The sequence below is a fragment of the Octodon degus genome, unplaced genomic scaffold (genome assembly GCF_000260255.1).
Source record: "Octodon degus isolate 3935 unplaced genomic scaffold, OctDeg1.0 scaffold00169, whole genome shotgun sequence".
In the NCBI taxonomy this organism is placed as follows: Eukaryota; Metazoa; Chordata; class Mammalia; order Rodentia; family Octodontidae; genus Octodon; species Octodon degus.
Window position 1 is genome coordinate 6178 of NW_004524745.1, and position 20929 is coordinate 27106.

A 20929-nucleotide genomic window follows, 5' to 3' on the forward strand; every position below is an offset into this window, starting at 1 on the left:
GCAATAGCTCAGTCCCATAGGTGACACCTGGCCACTAGTAAGTATTATGGACATTACCCATGTCCACAACACACTAGAACTTTGTGTGATATCCTATCCCCAAACTGTTAGAAGTGCTGGTCATTTATTTGTCATTCCAGTATTTATCTTATGTTTTATTCTTAGTAATTCTTTACTATCATGAAAATTTTTTCTTAGCTCAATTGTTTTGAAACATTTAATTTGTAATTAATTAGTATTTAATTTTCTGAATATTGCTTAATCTTAATATTTGTTTTAAGATTTATACTGTATATTTGACTTACAATCTATTTAAGAGACATGGTATGATATTTTCTCCTAGTATTAGAAACTTTAAAAAGTATATTTCCATTTTCTATTGACTTTATATTATTTCTTCCCTATGTTTTATACACACACACACACACACACACAACACACGAAAAAAATGTGAATAACCCAACATAAGATTGATACTGTTTCATAGAAATCTTTAATGACCTCTTAAATGGGTTCATATAATATATTTTACATAGTCCTGCATAACTATCATTTTGAGAGCTCTTTATTCTTCATCCAGGAGAATACAGCAACTTCTCTTGCCTTCTGAATTACGCTCTTTGTTATTTCCTATATGCTACGTCTGGAGGTATTAGGATATTTTGAATTTATATAACTGGAAAATATTTTACTTTTAGTTTTCAAAGGTATATTTGCTAAGTATAAAATTCAGAGGACAGATCTGGGTTTTTTTCCTTTCTTTCAGTCTTTTAATTAGACTAGTTTCTTACACACTTGGCCTTTTTCTTTCTCTTTCTAATGTGAAATAAGATGCTATTTCATTTTGTTCTTCCATAGCTAACTTTTTTTTTTTTATTACATTTATTTATTGTGTGTGTGTGTGTGGCCAGCTCAGCCCACCAGGGGGCGGGGCTGGCTGGCATGTGGTGCTGGAGGATTGAACCGAGGTCCCTGTGCTTTGCCAAGCTTGTTTCAAGTAGGTGCTTTAGACCACTGAGCCATCTCTCCAGCCCGCTAACTTTTTTATGTATATGCTTTAGTAATTTTTTTCTCTACAGTAAGATTTGGACAATTTCATTTTTGTGTACCTGGCTATGATTTTATTCAAATATCTTATGCAAAAGGTTCATTTTTCTTTGAAATGTAGTGTTATAACTTCAACTAAATTCAGAAACTTTAAAACTTGAAATATTTATTGCTTACCTCTTTCTACTTTGAGAATTCTAATTATATGATTATAAGTTTTTTTATTTTGACAGAGTGAACTATTGTATGAATGATCTGTAAATTCTTCCTCATTTTTATTTTCGACAATTTTTATTGTTATATTCATTTAACTTTGTAAATAATTTATTTACAATGTGCAAATAATTATTAATCTCATGTGACATATTCATTACACAAATATTACCTGAAAATCACTCTGTCTATATCTTATATCTTACATATTTCAGTATTTGCCTACAATTTTTAATATATGTAACTATTGATTTTCAATAAAGTTAATGAAATAAATAAATAAAAATGAAAGTAAAAAAAGAATTGGAGATCGAACTTAGTAATACAAATTACATTTTATAAAAACTTCTCTGAGCTTTATCGCTTTCCTACCAAAGAATCAGATCTCTCTCTTGGGTTTTTGTAGTTTGGTTTTCCTCAGGCAGTGAGGCCAGCCTGGCACACACCATGCAGCGGGACTGGCCTCAAACTGAGGCGATCCAGCTGGGATTTCTGGACACGCCAGCGCCACCATGCCCGGCTGTAAACCGTATGTGGAAAATAAGGCCGAGGAAAAAGTTAGTTTCTGGGCTTGAGTACTTGTTCTTAGCATGTTCTTGTTCTTGCCTGGTTCCTGCCTGCCTTGCTGCCACTTACCTTAAAATGTGGCTATTGATTTTCTATCGCAGTGCGGCAAGCAACAAAAGGACTGGAGAGCGCCCGCGGGGCTCGAACCACTGGCCTGGTGGAAGCCGCCAGACCACGTGATTAAATGGATGCTGTCGAAGGAACCGCTGAGCTAAAGCCAGTCCGCACGCTGGACTCCGGACGGATTCTCTTCCCTGCGCACCAGAACGTGCGTCACAAACACGGCGTCACCGACAGCTGCCTGGCACTTGCTCACAGGGCACTCCCACTTCACCGGGCACCACAGCGACCCCGACACCGCCCGGCCGCCCGCACCCACCCGCACCACCTTGTGCGCCCGCCCCACCGTGCCGCCTCGCGGTTCCGTGCCTTCTCTCCTTCCACGCAGCGCTCTTCCCCTCCAAGCCTTCCTGGAAGCACCTCCAAGGCTCCCACCGCAGGCGGGGAGCCTCAGCCCGCCCGCCGCCGCCACACGGGGTCACTCGCTGCCCATCCGCTGCTGGGTCACCACCCGATCCTACTTGCAAGGGGACGTTTCACCCCATGCAAACTATGGCACTCTTGCTCTTGCATCAGCTGCTTAGGGCAGGTATACTTCACAGCCCACACCCTGAGGTTACTGGCTTTTGCCACTGTTTCTTGCTTGTGGTTTTTGCTTCCTCCTGCTGCTGCTGCTGCTGCTGCTGCTGCTGCTGCTGCTGCTGCTGCTGCTGTTGCTGCTGTTGTTGTTGTTGTTGTTGTTGTTGTTTCTTTTTCTCTAAAGGCATGGATTGCCTGATAGCTTTCTTTTTTTTTTTTTTTTTTTTCTTTTTCCCTTTTGGTTTGAGTTGTTTTTCTTGAGGTACTGTAAGTGGACGCCAGGGGCGCTGTAACCCCGATATTTTCCTTCCTGCTTTCCAGGTAGGGTTAGGATCAATTGCCCAGGCAGTGCCACACAGTAGAGAACAAGTGCAGTGAGCTGGTGGCGCCCACAGTCTTGGGAGCTTGGGCTGGACTTGCTTGAGTTGGATTAAGGCCGGGATGGCCTCTGCGGGGGCCTGTGCTCCTGGCCTTGGCATTGCTTGCCTGGATCTTCATCAAACCCTGCTTCTCCTTCTCAGTACAACACAGGCCACTCAACAAGTTCCGATGGACCAGCTCAGAGATTCCTATCCTAGGTACCAGGGCTTCTTGATGCCATTTCTGGGCCACTTTGGGGACCTGCTATGGGTGGTGCGGTTCTTGGACCTGGCCTCGTCTGCACCGTAAGCTAAGGTTGCCAGGCCCGAGCAGCGCCCTATGCTTTCTATCCTCTCTTCATTTTCTCCAGCTGGCCACTGGAGATAGTTGGTGTATAGGCCTCTCCTCCCTGTCCTTCTGTATATAGTACAGTACACACAGTAGGTGTGTCAATTTTCCCTAACCATCCACCTTTTGAGGGTTTTGGTTGGAGCTCTGCTTCCTTTGTTTGGATTCTATCTTGGAGATAGAGCCCAAGGGCGTTGGCTGTTAGCCACATTCACCATCCACTGCATTCTTTTGCACAGGAAGGTTCATGCTGGAGAATTTCCACCAGTTTCAAGCCAGCCTGGCCTGCAAATGGATTTCAAGACTGATCTGAATAAGGTGCAAGACACTGTGTCTAAAACACTAGAGCAATATCAGAATAAGAAAAACTAAACATCATGGAAAATTAATTGAGGGGCCTGGGAGATGGCTCAGTAGAATAAGTGCTTGTCTGCCAAGTCCAAGGGCCTGAGTTCAATTCTCAGTTCTGACAAAAAAAAAAAAAATGAATCAGAGACACAAGCTTTCATATCACCTTGTTTCTCTAATAGGAGAACCCCAACATAAAGATAAAGAAGAAAATATAAGATATTTCTAAAACAGGTAGGCAGATCTTTAGGGAGGAAGAGGTGAGGAAGAAATGAAGACTTCAGCTGTGTCCTACATGGTACCAACTCCACATGAGGAGCTGTGGAAAACAAACATGTCCTGAGAAAAACTAAACACTGAAAACATAACAATCAGATATGAAAATCTTCCATACAGCAAAATGAAAAGCAAATATTAAAAAAATGCAAAGGATGAGTTCTGTGAAGCCTTAAGGAGAAAGAATTCCTTTGTATACCAAATATTTCCAGTGCAGGAAAACTTGAGATGGTGAGTATCCTATTCTTTGAGTGTTTGGTAACATAAGATTTGTCTTGAAAAATAGGCATTTCCCTAATATCAGAGAAGGGTGTCATATGGAATATCACATGATCTCCCCTGAGCCAGTGGTCCTCCTCCCTCCTGTCTCTCTTCTCTCTCTCTCTTTCACTGGCTCCTCTGCAGTCTTGTCTTGCAATGTCTGTATTAGTCTGTCAGTCCATCTGTCTGTCATTCTCTGTAGCCCTTGTCACTCTGTGTCTTGGGCGCTCTCTCTTTTTCCCTCTCCTTCTTTCTCCCATCTCTCTCTCCTCTATCTCTGTCTCTCTGTCTCTATCTCTCTAGTCTCTGTCTCTGTTTATCTCTATTTCTCTCTCTCCTCTCCTTCTCTTATCCTCTCTTCTCCATCTCTTCTCCTCTCCTCTCTTCTCTCTTCTCTCCTCTCTCTCTCTCTCTCTCTCTCTCTCTCTCTCTCTCTCTCTCTCTCTCCATTATGGCTCTCACTCTTTCCCTGCATTATAGGTGAACATCCGCCAAGAGCAAGAGGTTATAAAGGAGATCTCTTCACCAGGGTAGAAGGACAAAACTGCAGAGCAATGCTCTGCCAGAGGTGTAAACTGTGGAAAGAGTACAGAACTTTGTGGTAACACATTACTGCAAATTGCGCAGTAGCAGCAGGACCAGCGAATCTGATGTAATGAAATGCCATGTTGTGATGAAATCCTCGTAGGGCTCAAAAACAACTGCTATGGGATAGTTCCTAATTGAAGTTGCACTGGAGGGAGCAGCTACTGCCCCTAGGACCCCAGCACAATGCAGTCAGAAAAGACCTTCAAGCAGTGCTACACCTTTCGAACAAAGAGTAGAAGATGTCCTGCTCATCCGTGAACAGCATCCCATCAAGATCCCATTGATCATAGAGCCATACAAGGGTGAGAAGCAGCTGCCTGTCTTGGACAAAACAAAGTTCCTGCTCCCCAACCATGTGAACATGAGCAAACTCATCAAGATCATCAGGCGGTGCCTACAGCTCAACGCCAACCAGGCCTTCTTCCTGCTGATGAAAGGCCACAGCATGGTGAGCCTGTCCATGCCCATCTCAGAGTTGTAAGGGAGCAAGAAGGATGAGGATGGCTTCCTGTACAGGGTGTACACCTCCCAGGAGACCTTTAGGAGAGAGCTGTCCCTGTGCACCTAGAAGAGTGCATAGAAGTCCCTGAGCCCTTGCCAAAGAGAAAAGAGGATGTTACAACCGAGAAGGCTCAGCTCAAGTAGTCAGGCCATCAAGGGTCTTGTTCCCACCTAGGAGTTTCAGGAAGTTGTTAATGTTTTTCATGCAGAAAAACTGAGTTCCAGCAAGCACACTTAGCTTTGGAAAGCTCTATTACTTAACCTCAGCTACCTTGTTTTCAAAGTTTAGAAGTTTAAAAATAAAACACTTTGCATCCTAAAAAAAAAAAATCAAGTTGCACAGGAACAAAAAGAATCAAATCAGCCATACAGAACAGTGATTCCTGAAGTTCATGGTACTGAAAGTCATCTAGCACCATAACCCTCCTCTCTCTTGGCTCCCTCACTCCTTTTGGTTTGTTTTGCTTTGTTTGGCAGAAACAGGGATTGAAATCAGACCCTCACACTTGCCAGTAAAATACTTTTGCCACTGAGCTATCTCCCCATGAGTGAGGGCCCACCTCTCACTCCTGCTATGAAATTTATCAAGGGTATAAATACAAGTTCATTTCTTCATTTTTCTTTATATTTTGTAGTTTATTACTTGGGATTCTTTTACAATATTGTAATCATTTGATATGAATTTTGGGGCTTGTAGATGGATTTGGGTTTTTTGGTTTTTGGTTTTTTTTGTTGTTGTTGTTGTTTTTTTTTTTTTTTTTTTCGGAACTAGGGATTGAACTCAGGCTCTTGCGCTTGCCAGGGAAGCACTTATTCCACTGAGCCATCTCCCCAGCCCCTAGGGGGCTTGTAGATGGAATCATCTTAGTTGCCATAATTCTTTTGGTGAACTTTGCTTGCAAAAGCTTTGCATTACAAGCATGTTCCTCAACTCAGTTATGCTTGCAAACCATGGTGTCACATATGAGGAAAACGAAGCAACAGGTCTTATGAGATTTGCCAAAGCTACAATAACCTTAACAGAGTCCACTGCATGTCACTGGTGAATATCAATACAAAAGTTGCATCACACATTTTCAGCAAATAACATTAACTTTTATCCAACAGAAAAAAGATATGGCCAGGGAGCTATTCCAGCAGCATAAACACCTGCCTGGCAAGTGCAAGACTCTGACTTTGATCTCCATACGAAAACCTCTTTTAGAAAAATAATACTGGGACATAGAAATATAAACCATTCAAAGGAAAGACAATTTATGCGGGAATATGAGGTTGACTTACCATTACACGAGTCACCAACATTTGCAACATGAAAACATTCATGGAAAAGCAATATGATCATCTATGCACATACAGAAATACAGAAGTGTTTCCTAAACTTCAGCATCTCATCTTTTTGAAATAACTTTAATTTCTCTTCCTGTCTTAACAGATTTTAGTATTATCTCTCCATAAACAAAGAACACTGTCCAGTGAAGGACATCCATGAACCAAAAAGAAAAACTGAAAGAATCTTGCTTCATGTAACAGGATGAGAGCTTTCTCCCTGACATCCAGAAAATCACCCAGATCCCTGCTGGGACCTATTGGCCTCCCGTCACTGTTGTTCTAGGGTGTTGAAGAGTCTGGCATATCCTAGGTACCAGGGCTTTTTGATTCACCCAGATCCCTGCTGGGACCTATTGGCCTCCCGTCAGCATTTTTCTAGGGTTCTGAACAGTCCTTATGGAAACGGAAAGACATTAAGACTTAAGAAAAAGAGAGAAAGGTCAAAACAAAGAAAGATCAAAAAAAAAGAAAGATCCTCATCTACAGATCATAGGATTACCAACACGAGCATACCCAGGAGTATGTATACAAAGCCTAGGAGAAGGAAAATCAAGACTGTGTCTTCTGCAGGGAAAGCAACCTCAGTGCGTGGAGGAGAAAACAAGTCCTACCAGAACAAAAGCAGGATCCTCAATGTTTAATATCTTTAAACAGTGAACTATCACTTGAATTGTTTTTCCTTGCCCTGCACTATTTTTCCCAAGGTATAACTGGAGCCAGGCCTGGGGCCACGCACAGCACGTGCAATCTCAGCTACTCCAGAAAAGGATCACGAGAGGCACACCAGCCTCACTGAGGAAAAACACAGACGCCTTACTTTAAAATGTCGATATCAATTTGTATTTACATTCATATTTATGAACTCGAACTAGCCAGCTATAAAAGACCAGGCATAAAGTCATATATACGGTAGCAAAGGAACTACACCATATATGACAATCACCGATGAACAATCCAATGGAAGGTTTGTAACATTCAAAGATACTAAACCTTGGCACGCTGGCACACACTTGCAGCTCCAAGTCAAGCTGGATTACATAGTGAGTTCAAGACCTGCTAGAAATATAAGTAAAAGTTGTCAAAACACAACTTCACTCTACACCTGGAAAACAGTGTTTACCTAGGATACTAGATCTGGCATGCTCAACATTGGAGATCGAGCTTAGTAAAAGAAAGAACATTAAAAAAAAAAAAAAAAAAAGCTTCTCTGAACTTTGTTACAAAAGAATGAGGTATCTTTCTTGGGGCTTTGGTTTTTAGTTTTCCTCAGGCAATGACGCTGGCCTGACCGCAAACTGAGGTGATCAAGCTGGGATTTCCTGGCATGCCAGCAGCACCACGCCCGGCTGTAGGCTGTAAACCGTGTGGAAAGCAAGACAGAGTAAATAGTTGGCCTACTGTGTTGTGTCCTTGTTCTTAGTACTGCCTTCCTTTCTAGTACTCCTTCTCTACGTGGCCACGTGCAGCAGCAAAAGGAGTAGTGAGCACCCGCGAGTTTCGATCTACTTGACCTGATGGAAGGCCCACGTGCCACGCGATTAGTTAGACGCTGCCAAATGAGCCGCTGAGCTAAGCCAACCAGGAAGCTGGGCTCTGAATCATTTCTGTTCTCGTCAGCCCAAAACGTGCGTCATTAACAGCCACCCAATCTCCTTTTAGTCTCACAGTGGCCAACCGTCTGATCTGTTTCCAATACACACACTTCAGGATGCACAGCAGGGAAGCCTCAGACCCCCTTCCTTCCTGCACCCCCAGGAGTTTGTGAGCCGGCCGAACCGTCCTGCCTCACGCTGTTTTCTCCCTAGACAACGCTCTTTCCCTCAAGGCTCGCGGAAGCACCTCCCTGGCTTGCACTGCAGACGGAGAACCTTAGTGTTCCCACCGCCGCCACACGGGGTCACTCTCTAGCCATCGGCTGGTAGGTCAGTGCTGGTTCCCACTTCGAAGTGGAGATTTGACAACATGCGAAGTATGGTAGTCCTGGTATTTGAACTCTGCTGCTTCTCCCAAATAAAGCCCATAGCCCGGATCCCAGAAGTTACCGATTTCTACAATTATTTCGTGCTTCAGTTTTGTTTTTGTTTTGTTTTATTTTGGGGTTTTTTTGGGGGGGAGTGGGTGGGAGCTGTTTGTTTCTTCCATTTTGTTTCTGGAGTTGTTTTTCTTGTCGGATACTGTGGATGGACGCCATGGTTGCCCTAACAGGGAGCAGCATCCTCGGTGATTTTCCTGTTTTCTTTCCAGGTAGGGTTGAGATAATTGCCCAGGCTTTCTAACTTGCAGTTCTCTTACCTGCACCTCCGAGGTAGCTCGGATTGCACGTCAGTGCAATGATGATGCTCGCACCTCGCACCTATCCTGTCCAGGGCACTGTAGATCTCCTTTTGGCAGCACTACTAATTTTTTGTTTGCTTCCTAACTCAAGCTTTTTTTTGTACAAACAGCACTGAGGACTCCAGCTGCTCGCACCCCCACAAACTCAGCCCTACGTGCACCCCAGATAGCAACCCAAGGATCACATGGTCCTTCAGTCCTCTCAGCCACAGATAGAGAGAGGCCTTTACTCTGAAGCATTCACAGGGGTCTGGGCACATTTTTGAGCCTTAGCCGAAGCAAAGTTGTGGCAGCAGCCCGCTCCTGAGCTTTGTTTAGAACCTGAAATTTTGGTGGGTAAAACCTGTGACCATCAGTGATGCAGGCATGAATATTCTTTCCAAGTTTAGGGGAGGGCAATAGAGGCAATTGCATTGCACTGCTGGTGCATAGCCTTTGGGATCTTGGGCTTGACCTCTTTGGGTTTGGTTAGACCTTAATGGCCTCAGTGGGAGCCTGCACTGCTTGCCTGGGCACTGTTTGCCTGGATCTTCTTCAAACCCTTCTGCTTCTTGGTACAACACACGCTACTCAGCAAGTTCGGATTTATCAGCTCAGAGATTCATAACTTGGGGACTGGGGGTTCTTGATGCCACTTCTGTGCCACTTTGGGGACTCACTGTGGGTGGTGTGATTCTTGGATCAGGCCATATCTGCACTATAAGTTTAGGATGCCAGGCCCCTAGCATCATTCTGCACACTTTTTTCCACTTCTGATTTTCTCCAGTTGTCCACTGTGGATAGTTTGCATGTAGCCTTCTCCTCCCATTCCTCTATCTGTACATAGTACTGTACACTATCCATTTTTTGGGGGGGAGGGGACTTTTGTTTCTCGGTTTTTGTTGTTGTTTTTGTTTTCGCGGAACCAGGGATTGAACTCAGGCCCTTGCGCTTGCCAGGAAAGCGCTTATTCTACTGAGCTATCTCCCCAGTCCCAGGGCTTTGGTTTGAGGTTTCCTGAGTTTGTTTGCATCATACTGGAAACTGAAAACAAAGCCTTGGCCCTGAGCTTCATCCCAAGTCTATTGGACTATTGTGGACAGAAGGATTCAGTCAGGAGCATCACCACAAGGTTCAGGCCAGCCTGCCCTGCATATTGATTTGAAGGCTGATCTGAACAACATGCAAGACCTTGTGTCCAAGAAAGTAAAATGGAAAAATGAAGAGTAGGAAATCAAATGCAAAATAAATCAGAGACACAATTTTTATATCACTTTTTTTCACCTATATGAAAAGCCTGGGGCTGGTGAGATGGCTCAGTGGTCTAAAGCACCTACTTAGAACAAGCTTAGCAAAGCACAGGGACCGCGGTTCAATCCCCCAGCACCACTTGCCAGCCAGTCCCGCCCCCTGGTGGGCTGAGCTGGCCACACACACACACACACACACACACACACACACATGAATAAAAATTTTTAAAAAAAGAAAAGCCTAACATACAAATAAAAGACAACATACAAGGTAGATACTAAAAAATAGATAGATCTTTGGAGAAATGGAGAAATAGCAAGAGATGGAAGATAGAGGAAGTAGTAAGGTAGGGGATGAAGAAAGAATTCAGCTGTTTCCTACACATTACCAAGTCCCCATGAGGAATGTAGTCACAATGCAAACATGTACTAATAGACACTAAACACTAAAAACAGAGAAATGGAATCAGTAATGAAATATCTTCCATAAAGTAAATTCATAACCAAGGTGAGTTCAGTGAAACCTTAAGGAAAAGGAAATGTTTCAGTTGTATACAAACTATTGCATGTATATTAAAATACTAGATGGCAAGTAACTTAATCTGTGAGTTTTACACATCGTGATCAAACATCTCTAATCAGTTTTTTCTTGAAAAATGAGCATTGTCTTGATATCCAAGTAGGACATGACACAGAACATCACATGATCTCGACTGAGCCAATGGTTGCCCTCTACCTCCCTCATCTTCCCTCTCTCTGTCTCTGTCTCCCTCAAAGTCTGTTTTTCTGTTCATCTCTTTGTCAATCTGTCTGTGTCTGTCTGTCTGCCTGCCTGTCTCTCTCTCTCTCTCTCTCTCTCTCTCTCTCTCTCTCTCTCTGTTTCTCTACAGAATTGTGGGCGATCATCTCACAGAGAGAGGTTATAAAGGAGATCTCATCTCCAGAAGGGCAGACAGAGGAGAGGAATCTCCCCAGGAGGTGTAAAACGTGGGATATGGTGTGAAAATTTTGTGTGAAGCAGTACACCTAATTAGAATATTAGGAGCAGTAGGAGCAGTGTACCTGTTTGATGACAATGCAATGCCATGTTGTACTCAAATCGTAAGGGGGCAAAAGCAAGTGCTACTGAATAGGTACCTTCTTAAAGTTGCACAAGAACAACCTGAGCCATAGGGAGCAGCGATTCCAGAAGTTCATGATACTGAAATTCATCCTACACTATAGCCTTCCTCTCTCTTGAAACATTTCAAGAATAAATACAAGTTCATTTGTTGATTTTTCTTTATATTTTGTAGTTCATTTATTACTTTGGATTCGTTTACAATATTGTAATTGTTTTTAATATGAATTTTGGGTGTTGTAGAAAGAATCATCTGAGTTTCCATATTTCTTTTGGTGAAATTTGTTTCCATATACAAGAGCTTTGCATTACAAGCGTGTTTCTCAAATGAATTATGCTTGCAAACCACAGTTTCACTGTATAAGAAAAAAGAAACAACAGGTCTTCCATGATTTTCTAATGCTAGAATAACCTTAACAGAGCCTACTGCATATCATTAATGAACATATATACAAAAACTACATTGCAGATTTTCAGCAAATAAAATAAATTATTATCCATTCAAAATGATAGGACATAAAAATATAATACGTTGGAAGGAATTAAGGATTTTCCCAGGAATATGAGTTTGACTTAGCATTATACAAGTAATCAAGAACATGCAACATGAAAAAATTTAATGGGAAAACAATATGATTATTTATGTACATGCAGAAAAACAGAAGCATTTAATAAAATTCAACATCTTATAATTTTGAAATCTTAATTCCTCCTAATTTCTTCAACAGATTTTAGTTTTATCTCTAGTCAAACAAAAGATCACTGTTAACTGAAGGACATCCAGAAACAAAAATAAAAACTGAAAGACTCTTAATTTTTTAAAATTACACAATTAGGCTGTTTTATTAATTCAAAAACACTTTACAAGAAAATATCAGTATGACTTCCAATAGGAATGTTATACCTGGACTTGGTATCAAGCTATTATATTTTGAGTTTGCAAGGACAAACAGGCTTCCAAGTTAAATAACAATTTGTAACCAAAACTTAAATCCCAAAGAGTCTTACAAAACATATTACAAATGTCAGCATGAAAAAATCTTGCACAGTAATGCAGAAGTTCAGCTCTACAGTGTACCCTTAAACTGGCAGGACATTGTTTCTTTGATGTCTCAGGTTTCCAAATAAAAATACAAACAGCTATGTACTCATAGGTAGCATCACAGAAGGAACATTTGTGGCCTAGCAGAGGTAAACTCTTGAAATTAACCTGATTCTATACCAACCAGGAAACCTCTGCCCAGGATAAAGACCGGTTCCATTTTTAAAGCCACACTTATCTAGTTTTGTGTGTGGCCTTTCTCTGTACCTGGTGGCACATCTGTACACTATTCTCTCAGCTATGAAACAGGTCTTGTTCAATTTTTGCCAGTTTTGTTTCTGTAACATTAGAACATCACACTTTAACTAGGCAGAGCTTAGAGGTTTATTTTCAGACTGTGCAAGACTAAAGTTCAAAGCAAATTTAATTTTGCTTAAGGGAACATTGTAAAGTAACAATTCTGATATTATATGCTTTGTATGATCCATCTCAAGCCAGAGGGAATTACATTGTTGTGTTACTGTTCCAAGATACGAAGGTGAACAGCTAAAACATCTTAAAAACGCATCAAGTTTATGAGGTCTCAAACAAAACTTGGATTTTCTGTGCATACCCCCGTCAGTGAAGTTAATTCCTGTACACCACTTCTGCAAACTGATTTTCTATTTCCTTTCATTTGACCTAGACGGGCTTCCAGACCTACAGAAGAATCGAGACGGCTTGTGATTTCTCTCCCTAGACAGTGATCTGTCTCTTCTCCTGTCTCTAGAAAGAGACCTGCTCCAGCTTCAAGAGAAACTTCCCCTTCGTGGAGATCTGCGGGGAGGTGGAGGACTCCTCCTACGATAATCATCTCAAGGGCGCCAACCCCAAGAAGGAGGAGGGCCACGATTTCGACTTCTCTTTTCACCATTGGATAATTCCACCCTGACACAGCAGCCACATAATGTTCTTCCATCTAGCTCTCGGACAGCATCCACTGCATCTCGGGGATCCTCAGATTCAACGAAAGCAAAGCCAGGAGGGTTTCTAGCAACCCACACACTCCACAGTGGTCTATAATAGCCAAAAGCCTGTTTCAGCTCCGTCTTGTTGCCAACGTTGTCAAGAAAGATTCCCTACATAAACCTTACAGTCCAAAGGGGAGGAATCACGATGCATCTTGAGATCTGGGGTTAGAAATGTGGAGGTTCAAAACCACACACACTCAGTGGATCTTCTTCCTCCCCTTCAACTCAGCTCCTCTACACACACTCAGTTACCCTGTGTCCATGAAATGGCAGTGAAAGACTCTTAATTAATGTGTAACGATGAAAGCTTTCTTGGGGGCCCGGGAGATGGCTCAGTGGAATAAGTGCTTCTCTGACAAGTGCAAGGGCCTGAGTTCAATCCCCAGTTCCACCAAAAAAAAAAAAAAAAAAAAAAAAAGCTTTCTCCCTGAAATCCAGAACAAGACAGGGATCCCTGCTATAAAATTGTATTCATCACTGTCAGTATTGTTCTAGGATTCTAAATTGTATATATGGAAATAGTAAGATATAAGACTTGAATGAGAGAGACAAAGAAAGATCAGAAGAGAATGAAAGACAGAAAGAAAAAGATATATGCTTATTTACATACAGTTCATATGATTATAAACATGAGCATAACAGGAGTTCCTACAGAAAGTCTAGGAGGATGAAGTCAATACTGTGTTTTCTAGAGGGAAAGGTTATTTCTCATCAAAGATCATTTCTGAGAAAAACCAATCTGAAAATGAAATAGAATACTAGTACCTGTGTGGATCCACTTTATTTTTTCATTTTTAAATTTCTTTTAGTGCAAGGTCTACAGGGTGTCAGTACACAGATAGGACTCGTAGTGATCCTCCTGTTTTCAGTCTCCAAAATGCTGGGATTACAGGCAAAGCCACCACCACCACGCCTAGTCTCAATCTCAGTCTAAGTGCACCCCGGGGTTGGGGCCAGCATGGATCCACTTTTTTAATGACAGTGTTCAGGAAGTTATGGCACAGGAATTTCAGTTTCAGTTCCAGTTCCACCTGCACAACTTAGGAAGTCCTCTAAGGGAAAAAAAAAAAAAAAAGCCAATTAAAGAAGAGAGGTGGCTGTTGGGAGCTCAGTTGTAGATCAATGCACAGTACAATCCATCAAGCAATCAATTAATGCCAATGTGACAGCTGGAGCCTGTATTAGTTTCAACCATCCAGGAGGCTGAGGCAGGAAGATCACAAATCCAATCCCAGCCAGGGAAATTAACAACTTGATGAGATTGTATGGAAATGGACATTCAGGGCTGGTGAGATAGCTCAGTAGAATAAGTGCTTGCCTAGCAAGCACAAGGTCCTGAGTTCAATCCCTGGTACCTGAAAAAAGGAATACAAAAGGAATGGAGTGCAGCATAAATGTGCTGGGGGCAATACCACAAAATAATAGTAAAAACAAAAGGCACATTACCTAGTAAACAAGTGTTTACTAGGTAGAGAAATTAGGACCCTTGAACACTTGCCAGCAGAAAATGGTATAACCATTATGGTAAGCAGTTCCTTAATTAAAAATAACATCACCAGGGCCGGGGAGATGGCTCAGTGGAATAAGTGCTTCCCTGGCAAGCGCAAGGGCCTGAGTTCAATCCCCGGTTCCACAAAAAAAAATAAATAAATAAATAAATAAATAAATAAAATAACATCACCATATAACCCAAAAATCCAACTCCTAGGTATTAATGCAAAGTGATGGGGAGCACATACTCAAACATCTCTACATCTATGTTTACACCAGCATTATTCAAATTGAAAATAACACCACTGTCCATCCACAGATAAGGGGTTGAACAAAATATAGTCACCACACATAGGGAAATACACTTTAACTTTTTAAAAGTAATGACATTCAGGGCTGGTGAGATAGCTCAGTAGAATAAGTGCTTGCCTAGCAAGCACAAGGTCCTGAGTTCAATCCCTGGTACCTGAAAAAAAAAAAGTAATGACATTCTGACATAGCTACAAGATGAATGAACCCTGAGGACATCAGGCCATATGAAACAGGCCAGTCACTAAAAGACAGATAACCCATGACTCCACTTCTGTGAAATACCTAGGACAGTAAAAGTTATGGGGACACAAACTATAATAGTACCTTCCTGGGGTGAGACACAGTAGAGAAATGGAAAGGGGTTGTTTCCTGGGCAAAAAGTTCCAGCTTTACAGGATGCAAAGAGTTCTGGAGGTAGATGCTGGGGTGATGGCTGCATAACAGTGGAAAACTGCCACCATGGATGTCAACACTGAAAAGTGCTTCAGATTGTAGATTTTGTGTTATCTGTGTTATCATCATCAAAGTATTTTCACAAGAAAATGAAAAACACCTGACCCAGTTACAGAGCCATGCTAAAGAGCAGAAACCAGAATGACACAGAAAACACAAAAAGCAATAGGGGCCTGACTTGGTAGGAGACACATAAATCCACCACCAATTACAGCACCATCTTTAGTGGAGAAATAATGGCAGCAGGTCTGGAACTCAGCAGATGGAAGGAATTGATGACTCTAAGAGAAAGTTTAGGAATGCTTGAGGCAACAGACGGCAATCCAGGCAAGATGTCATTCCTAGATGAAAGAGCTGATGTGAAGGGAAGGCACAGCTTGGTGGCTGGATGGTGAAGAGAAAGAAGGAAGCACCCCGAGGAGAGGACCAGTTCACAGCAACTAAAGAGAATTACAAAGTCAGAAGACAGCCTGTGTGTCCTCTTTCACCCACCTCGCAAAATAGGCCTTCTCTGGGGCTGCCTTCTGTTCTCTAAACGCTAGAGGGCACTCTCAAACCCAGAAACCAACCAAATCCAATCTGTCTTGATTGCCACAGTTCCAAGTGGAAAATAAAACATTTCAAAATGTACAGCAAATGCCAGACATTATATGTTTTAAGACATCTTAAATGGAAATCAAAAATTTTAACTAACCACAGAACCTGAAAAGTGAAATGTAACACAATACTCCCCCCCAAAAAAACCTCAGTAATTAACAAAGAACAAAGGGGGGGGGGGCAGAATGAATCCAAATCAGGAAGTGCTGAGGAGAAAAAAAGCCATATCAGAAACAAAGCAGAAATATATAAGACTTGAATGAAAGAGACAAGTCTAAAAAATAATTTTTATTTGGATAAAAAGTCATATATATATATATAGTAGCAAAGAACAGCCAACATGTATTGCAGTACCTGGAGACTATAATGGAAGAAGTGTAACATTCAAAGATAATAAACTCTGCACCTGAAATCCCAGCACTCCTGTGGCTGAGTCAGGAGGATCACCAGGAGCTCCAACCCAAGCTGGGCTACAGAGTGAGCTCAAGTCAGGCTGGAAATGTATCCAAGAGCCTGTCTCAAAAAGAAGTTGAATCTACATATTGAAGAGTCGCCTATTAACCTAGGAAAATTGATCTGTAATACTCAATATACAACATGCATCTTAGCAAAAAAAAAAATTAGATTTGAAAGAAAATCTTCTCTAAACCTCAAGTACAAAGGAAACCAGATATCGTTCTTTTGGGTTTTGATTTTCTGAGGCAGTGAGGCTGTTCTTGAACTCACTGTGGAGGCCAAGCAGACCTCAAAGTCACAGTGATTCTCTTGCCTCAACCTCCCAGGGCTGGGATTTACAGGCTTGGGGGCACCTGCATGCCCAGCTATAAACTAAATATCAAAAGCAATTTAAATGTGAAGAGGTTTCTTATTGTGTTCTGTACTTTTTTTTTTTTTTTTTTGGTGGAACCGGCCAGTGTTCTATACTTATGAAGAGATGGTTTCTCATATTCTGCATGCTTAATAAGCACTGCCTTCGTTTCTGGCACTACATCTCTATGGCCCTTCCTTTCTTACAATAGTCCCTGATGGGGTCAGCAAAAGGATCAGAGAGCACCCGCGAGTCTCAAACCAGTGGATTGGTGGTAAACCACCAGGCCAGATGATTAACCGTGTAGGTCAAAGGAACCACTGAGCTACAGCCAACCCAGAAAATAGCCTCTGACTGCATTCTCTTAACTAGGGAAGAGAACATATGTCACAAGTGCAGTCTCTTTCTCTGACCTCTACGCAGTTCTACACTGTTCCAAATTCTTCCATCATATACACTTCACTGTGCACAGCAGCGACCCCTCCACCCTCCCTCCAGCACCCTGGGAATTTGGGTGCCCACCCTAGCGTCCTTGTGCTCCCTTCTCTCCTTCCAAGCAGCACTGTCCTCCTCCAAGCCTTGCGGGAAGTACCTCCAAGGCACACACCGTCGCCACTCTGCCTATCAGCTGCTAGGTCAGTCACTGCTGGATCCCACTCCTAAGCCGAGGTTTGACAACACGCAAACTATCACAGTCCTGCTCTTGGAACTCTGTTGTTTAGGCATAATAAAGCCCATAACAGGGATCCCAGCAGTTACCTACTTCTACCATTATTTTCTGGATTTAATTGCTGTACTAGGAATGGACGCCAGGGGAGTTCTAACACAACTCTGAAGATTTTTCTTTTTTCTCACAAGGTGATGATCAATAATTGCCTAGGCTAGGGCCGGCCAGACAGCTTTGCGGATTAAAGAGCCTGCCTAGGCAGACACGGGGTGGAGAATCCCCGGCCTGACATGCTGGCCCTGCCCCCGGGGTGCACTGAGATGGCGATTGAGGCTGGATGTGACGTTTGGGAAGCTGAAAAAAGGAGGATCACTATAGGTCTAATCTGTGTAGCAAGACCCTGTACTAAATACATTTAAAAAAATAACTGCCCAGACTATCAAATTTGCACTTCTCAAAGTAACTGGGTCAAGCCAGTCCCACAACGCTGGCCTCTTTATGCCTATTCCCATCATGTGTAACTTTTCCCCAACAACCTGATTTCCTCCACTTGGCCACCATTTACATTTTGTTCTTTGCCTCTATCTGTAAGTGTAAACATGACATGTAACTTTCCCCTAGAAAATCCTCTTTGAAGACTACTTGGGGTTTGTTTCGTTTGTCTTCTTCATACTAGACATTAAACCCAAGGCAGTGAGCCGCATCCCATCCTTTTGATTGTATTGGAGATGAGGGTGTAGGCAAGATTGCTAGGAGTTCAAGGACAGCCGGGGCTACATAAGTGAAGGCTACCCTACACTGCCTAGCAAGACCCTGTCTCCAAAATATCAAAAATAAAGCAATAGCTCACAGTGGGCTCAAACTTTTGATCCTGCTGCCTGAACCTTCCAGAGTGCCAGGATTACAGGCCTATTTTTCTTTCCTAATAGTATGCATTGGAGAGCTTTCTTGTATATACACACCTGATTCACATACTACATAATGGCTGTACTACATTCAAGGATTCACTAGTTTTGACCATTTGAAGATCCTAAAATTGCAATGAATATCCTTATGGAAGTATGTTATTTGTTGAAAAATGTGTTTTTATAGCCTTGGGGATGAAGCCCGGGGCTTGATGTATACTAAGCACACAATATATTTTTAATATAGAAGTTATATTAAATGGAAATGAAATGGAAAGCTGTACATTAAAATGGGGGTGAAGGAAACTGGGAGAGATATTGTAGGCCTTAAAGTTGACTGAAACCAGGGTCACCTATTGGGAGTTGTTTTTTTTATGTATTTGGTACAGGGTGTCACTATACAGATCGGACTCATAGTGATCCTCCTGTTTTCAGCCTCCCAAACACTGGGATTACAGGAGCACACCATATGCTGTCTCAATCACCATCTCAGCGCACCCCCTATCTGACCAGCCCTGAGATCTTTTCTTCCTGAAGGTTATTTCTTTTATATTTTGAGAAAGGCACTTGCTATGTAGTTCAGGCTGATATGCCTCAATACATAGACCTGGCTGGCCGTAAATCTCAGCAACGTTTTTGCCTCAGCCTCCTCAGTTGTGGGATTACAGCACTGAAACACCATATACACCCTCTTCCCTAAATTCAGTACTGCACTTTAAATAGCAAGTCCACTAAAATATGAATCCCATGACCTCTGGGACCTTGGCCCCATACTCAGGAAGATATTAGCAGTGACTGTAACATACTCACCTCCTAAGCACTTACAAATGACTAAACACATGGAGAGAAATCAAAGGTATATTCAACGGGAATGCAAAACTTCCATGGATCATAGACCTGAAACATAAATTGCCCTTCCAAAGATTTGTGAATGTTCTGGGTTCATGAATTTCCCATCCTTTCTTCTGCCTCTCCTTTCCCAAGCCACCACTTTAAGATCCTTCAAACACCAAAGATCTAAACAGATCCCGTCAAGATTGAAATTACGTGGTCTACCAGGTTTAGAATCCTGGTGAGAATTGTTTTTGTATTGCTGATACAGATGAACAAAGGTGAAATCCCACTGTAATAGAGGGATTACGATGGCTTCCTAAACGAGGAATACTGAGCCACAGAAGGCATTCCCCTTAACTGTAGCTCTCCTGCTTGCCTTCAAAAATGTAACAAGAGCTGGGCCATGGTAGCACAAGCCTGTAATCCAAGAACTTTGGAGGCTGAGGCAGTAGAATGCTGAGTTTGAGGATAGTCTGGGTTAGTGAGTTTAAGGTCATCCTAAACTACATTGCAAGAATCTGTCTCAAGAAAAACAAAAAATGTAACAAGACCCTATCAACTAGGGTAGACTTTCACTCAAGGATCTAGACTGCATACAACCCTACTAAAAACACTACCCACTAATCTAACCCAACTGACCAATACACATTATATTTAATATTTTGACTTGTCTTCACAACCACAATGTTCCTAGTGGCCAGCTTCTGTAATCTGGATTAGGTAAAAGGTATGCCTAACTAGAAAACTTTATACAAATTACAAACCAAAGAGAACAGTACTAAGACCCCAAGGTGCCCATGCTGCAGAAAGATGTGAAGTGCTCCATGGGACAGAGAAGAACAAGTCATATTATGGCAGCTTGCCAACATGAACAGGTCCCCTGCTCCAGGTGAAGAACAAGTAAGGAGCTTCAGAGGATGTCTCGTTTACATGACCTCTTTTTGTGTAGAAAATACTGTTTTGTTTTCCTTCTGCATCCTCTACACTAAGTACAGTATCTTATACAGAAGCTGTCAGTCTTAGGGATTTTTGTTTTTAAACCGGTCTATGCTATGTAATTCTTATGACAATGGTAGGGAAGGCAGCAGCTTCTCAGTGGTTCTAAACGGAGGCTGAGTAGGAGGAAATTTGCCACTTCTCAAGGAATATATTTTTAGTTGGTACAAAAAGGAAGGACTAAGGCATCTGGTAGCTAGAGGCTAGGCATGCCACTAAACACCCCATGAAGCACACGAAACAGCCTCTTCAACAAAGACACTATTAGTATCTGGCCCAAGATACTAACAGTGACAAGACTGTTAACCAGGTACCGAGCCCAATGGCAAATAGGAAAGACTAACTTCACACTGGGTCCTGCTGTTCAAGTTCAAATTTATATCAGGTGAAATTATGAGACTAGTTTTGTGTAACTCATGCTCAAACAATCTAGACTAAAAAGTGACCAGGGTCAAACGGAGAGAAGGAAAGGCTCCACATGGTAATCCTCAGTGTGTACACAGGGAAGAATATGGAAGATTCCAACCAAATGTGAAACAGGCCAGTCAATGCCATTTATTATACATGCTGAATAGCCTCTGAGACCCAGGGGCTCTCATAGTGAGTTTGTTTGCTTTTATCTTTTTTTTTTTTTTTCCATTTTCTTTTTCGCTT

General features: G+C 42.1%; 1 protein-coding gene and 2 pseudogenes across 1 annotated transcript; 2 read left to right on the forward strand and 1 right to left on the reverse strand.

Moving 5' to 3' along the window:
- Window positions 1-1919: 1919 nt before the first annotated feature.
- On the forward strand, window positions 1920-8423 carry LOC111813171. Its single transcript, XM_023703399.1, has 2 exons — window positions 1920-2476; window positions 8137-8423. Exons 1-2 carry the CDS (start codon window positions 2012-2014, stop codon window positions 8383-8385), a joined length of 714 nt encoding a protein of 237 aa, XP_023559167.1. The 5' UTR covers window positions 1920-2011; the 3' UTR covers window positions 8386-8423.
- Window positions 4831-5253, forward strand: LOC101585278 (annotated as a pseudogene).
- A 4441-nt stretch (window positions 8424-12864) lies between the features above and the next one.
- Window positions 12865-13447, reverse strand: LOC105743812 (annotated as a pseudogene).
- Between the last annotated feature and the right edge of the window lie 7482 nt (window positions 13448-20929).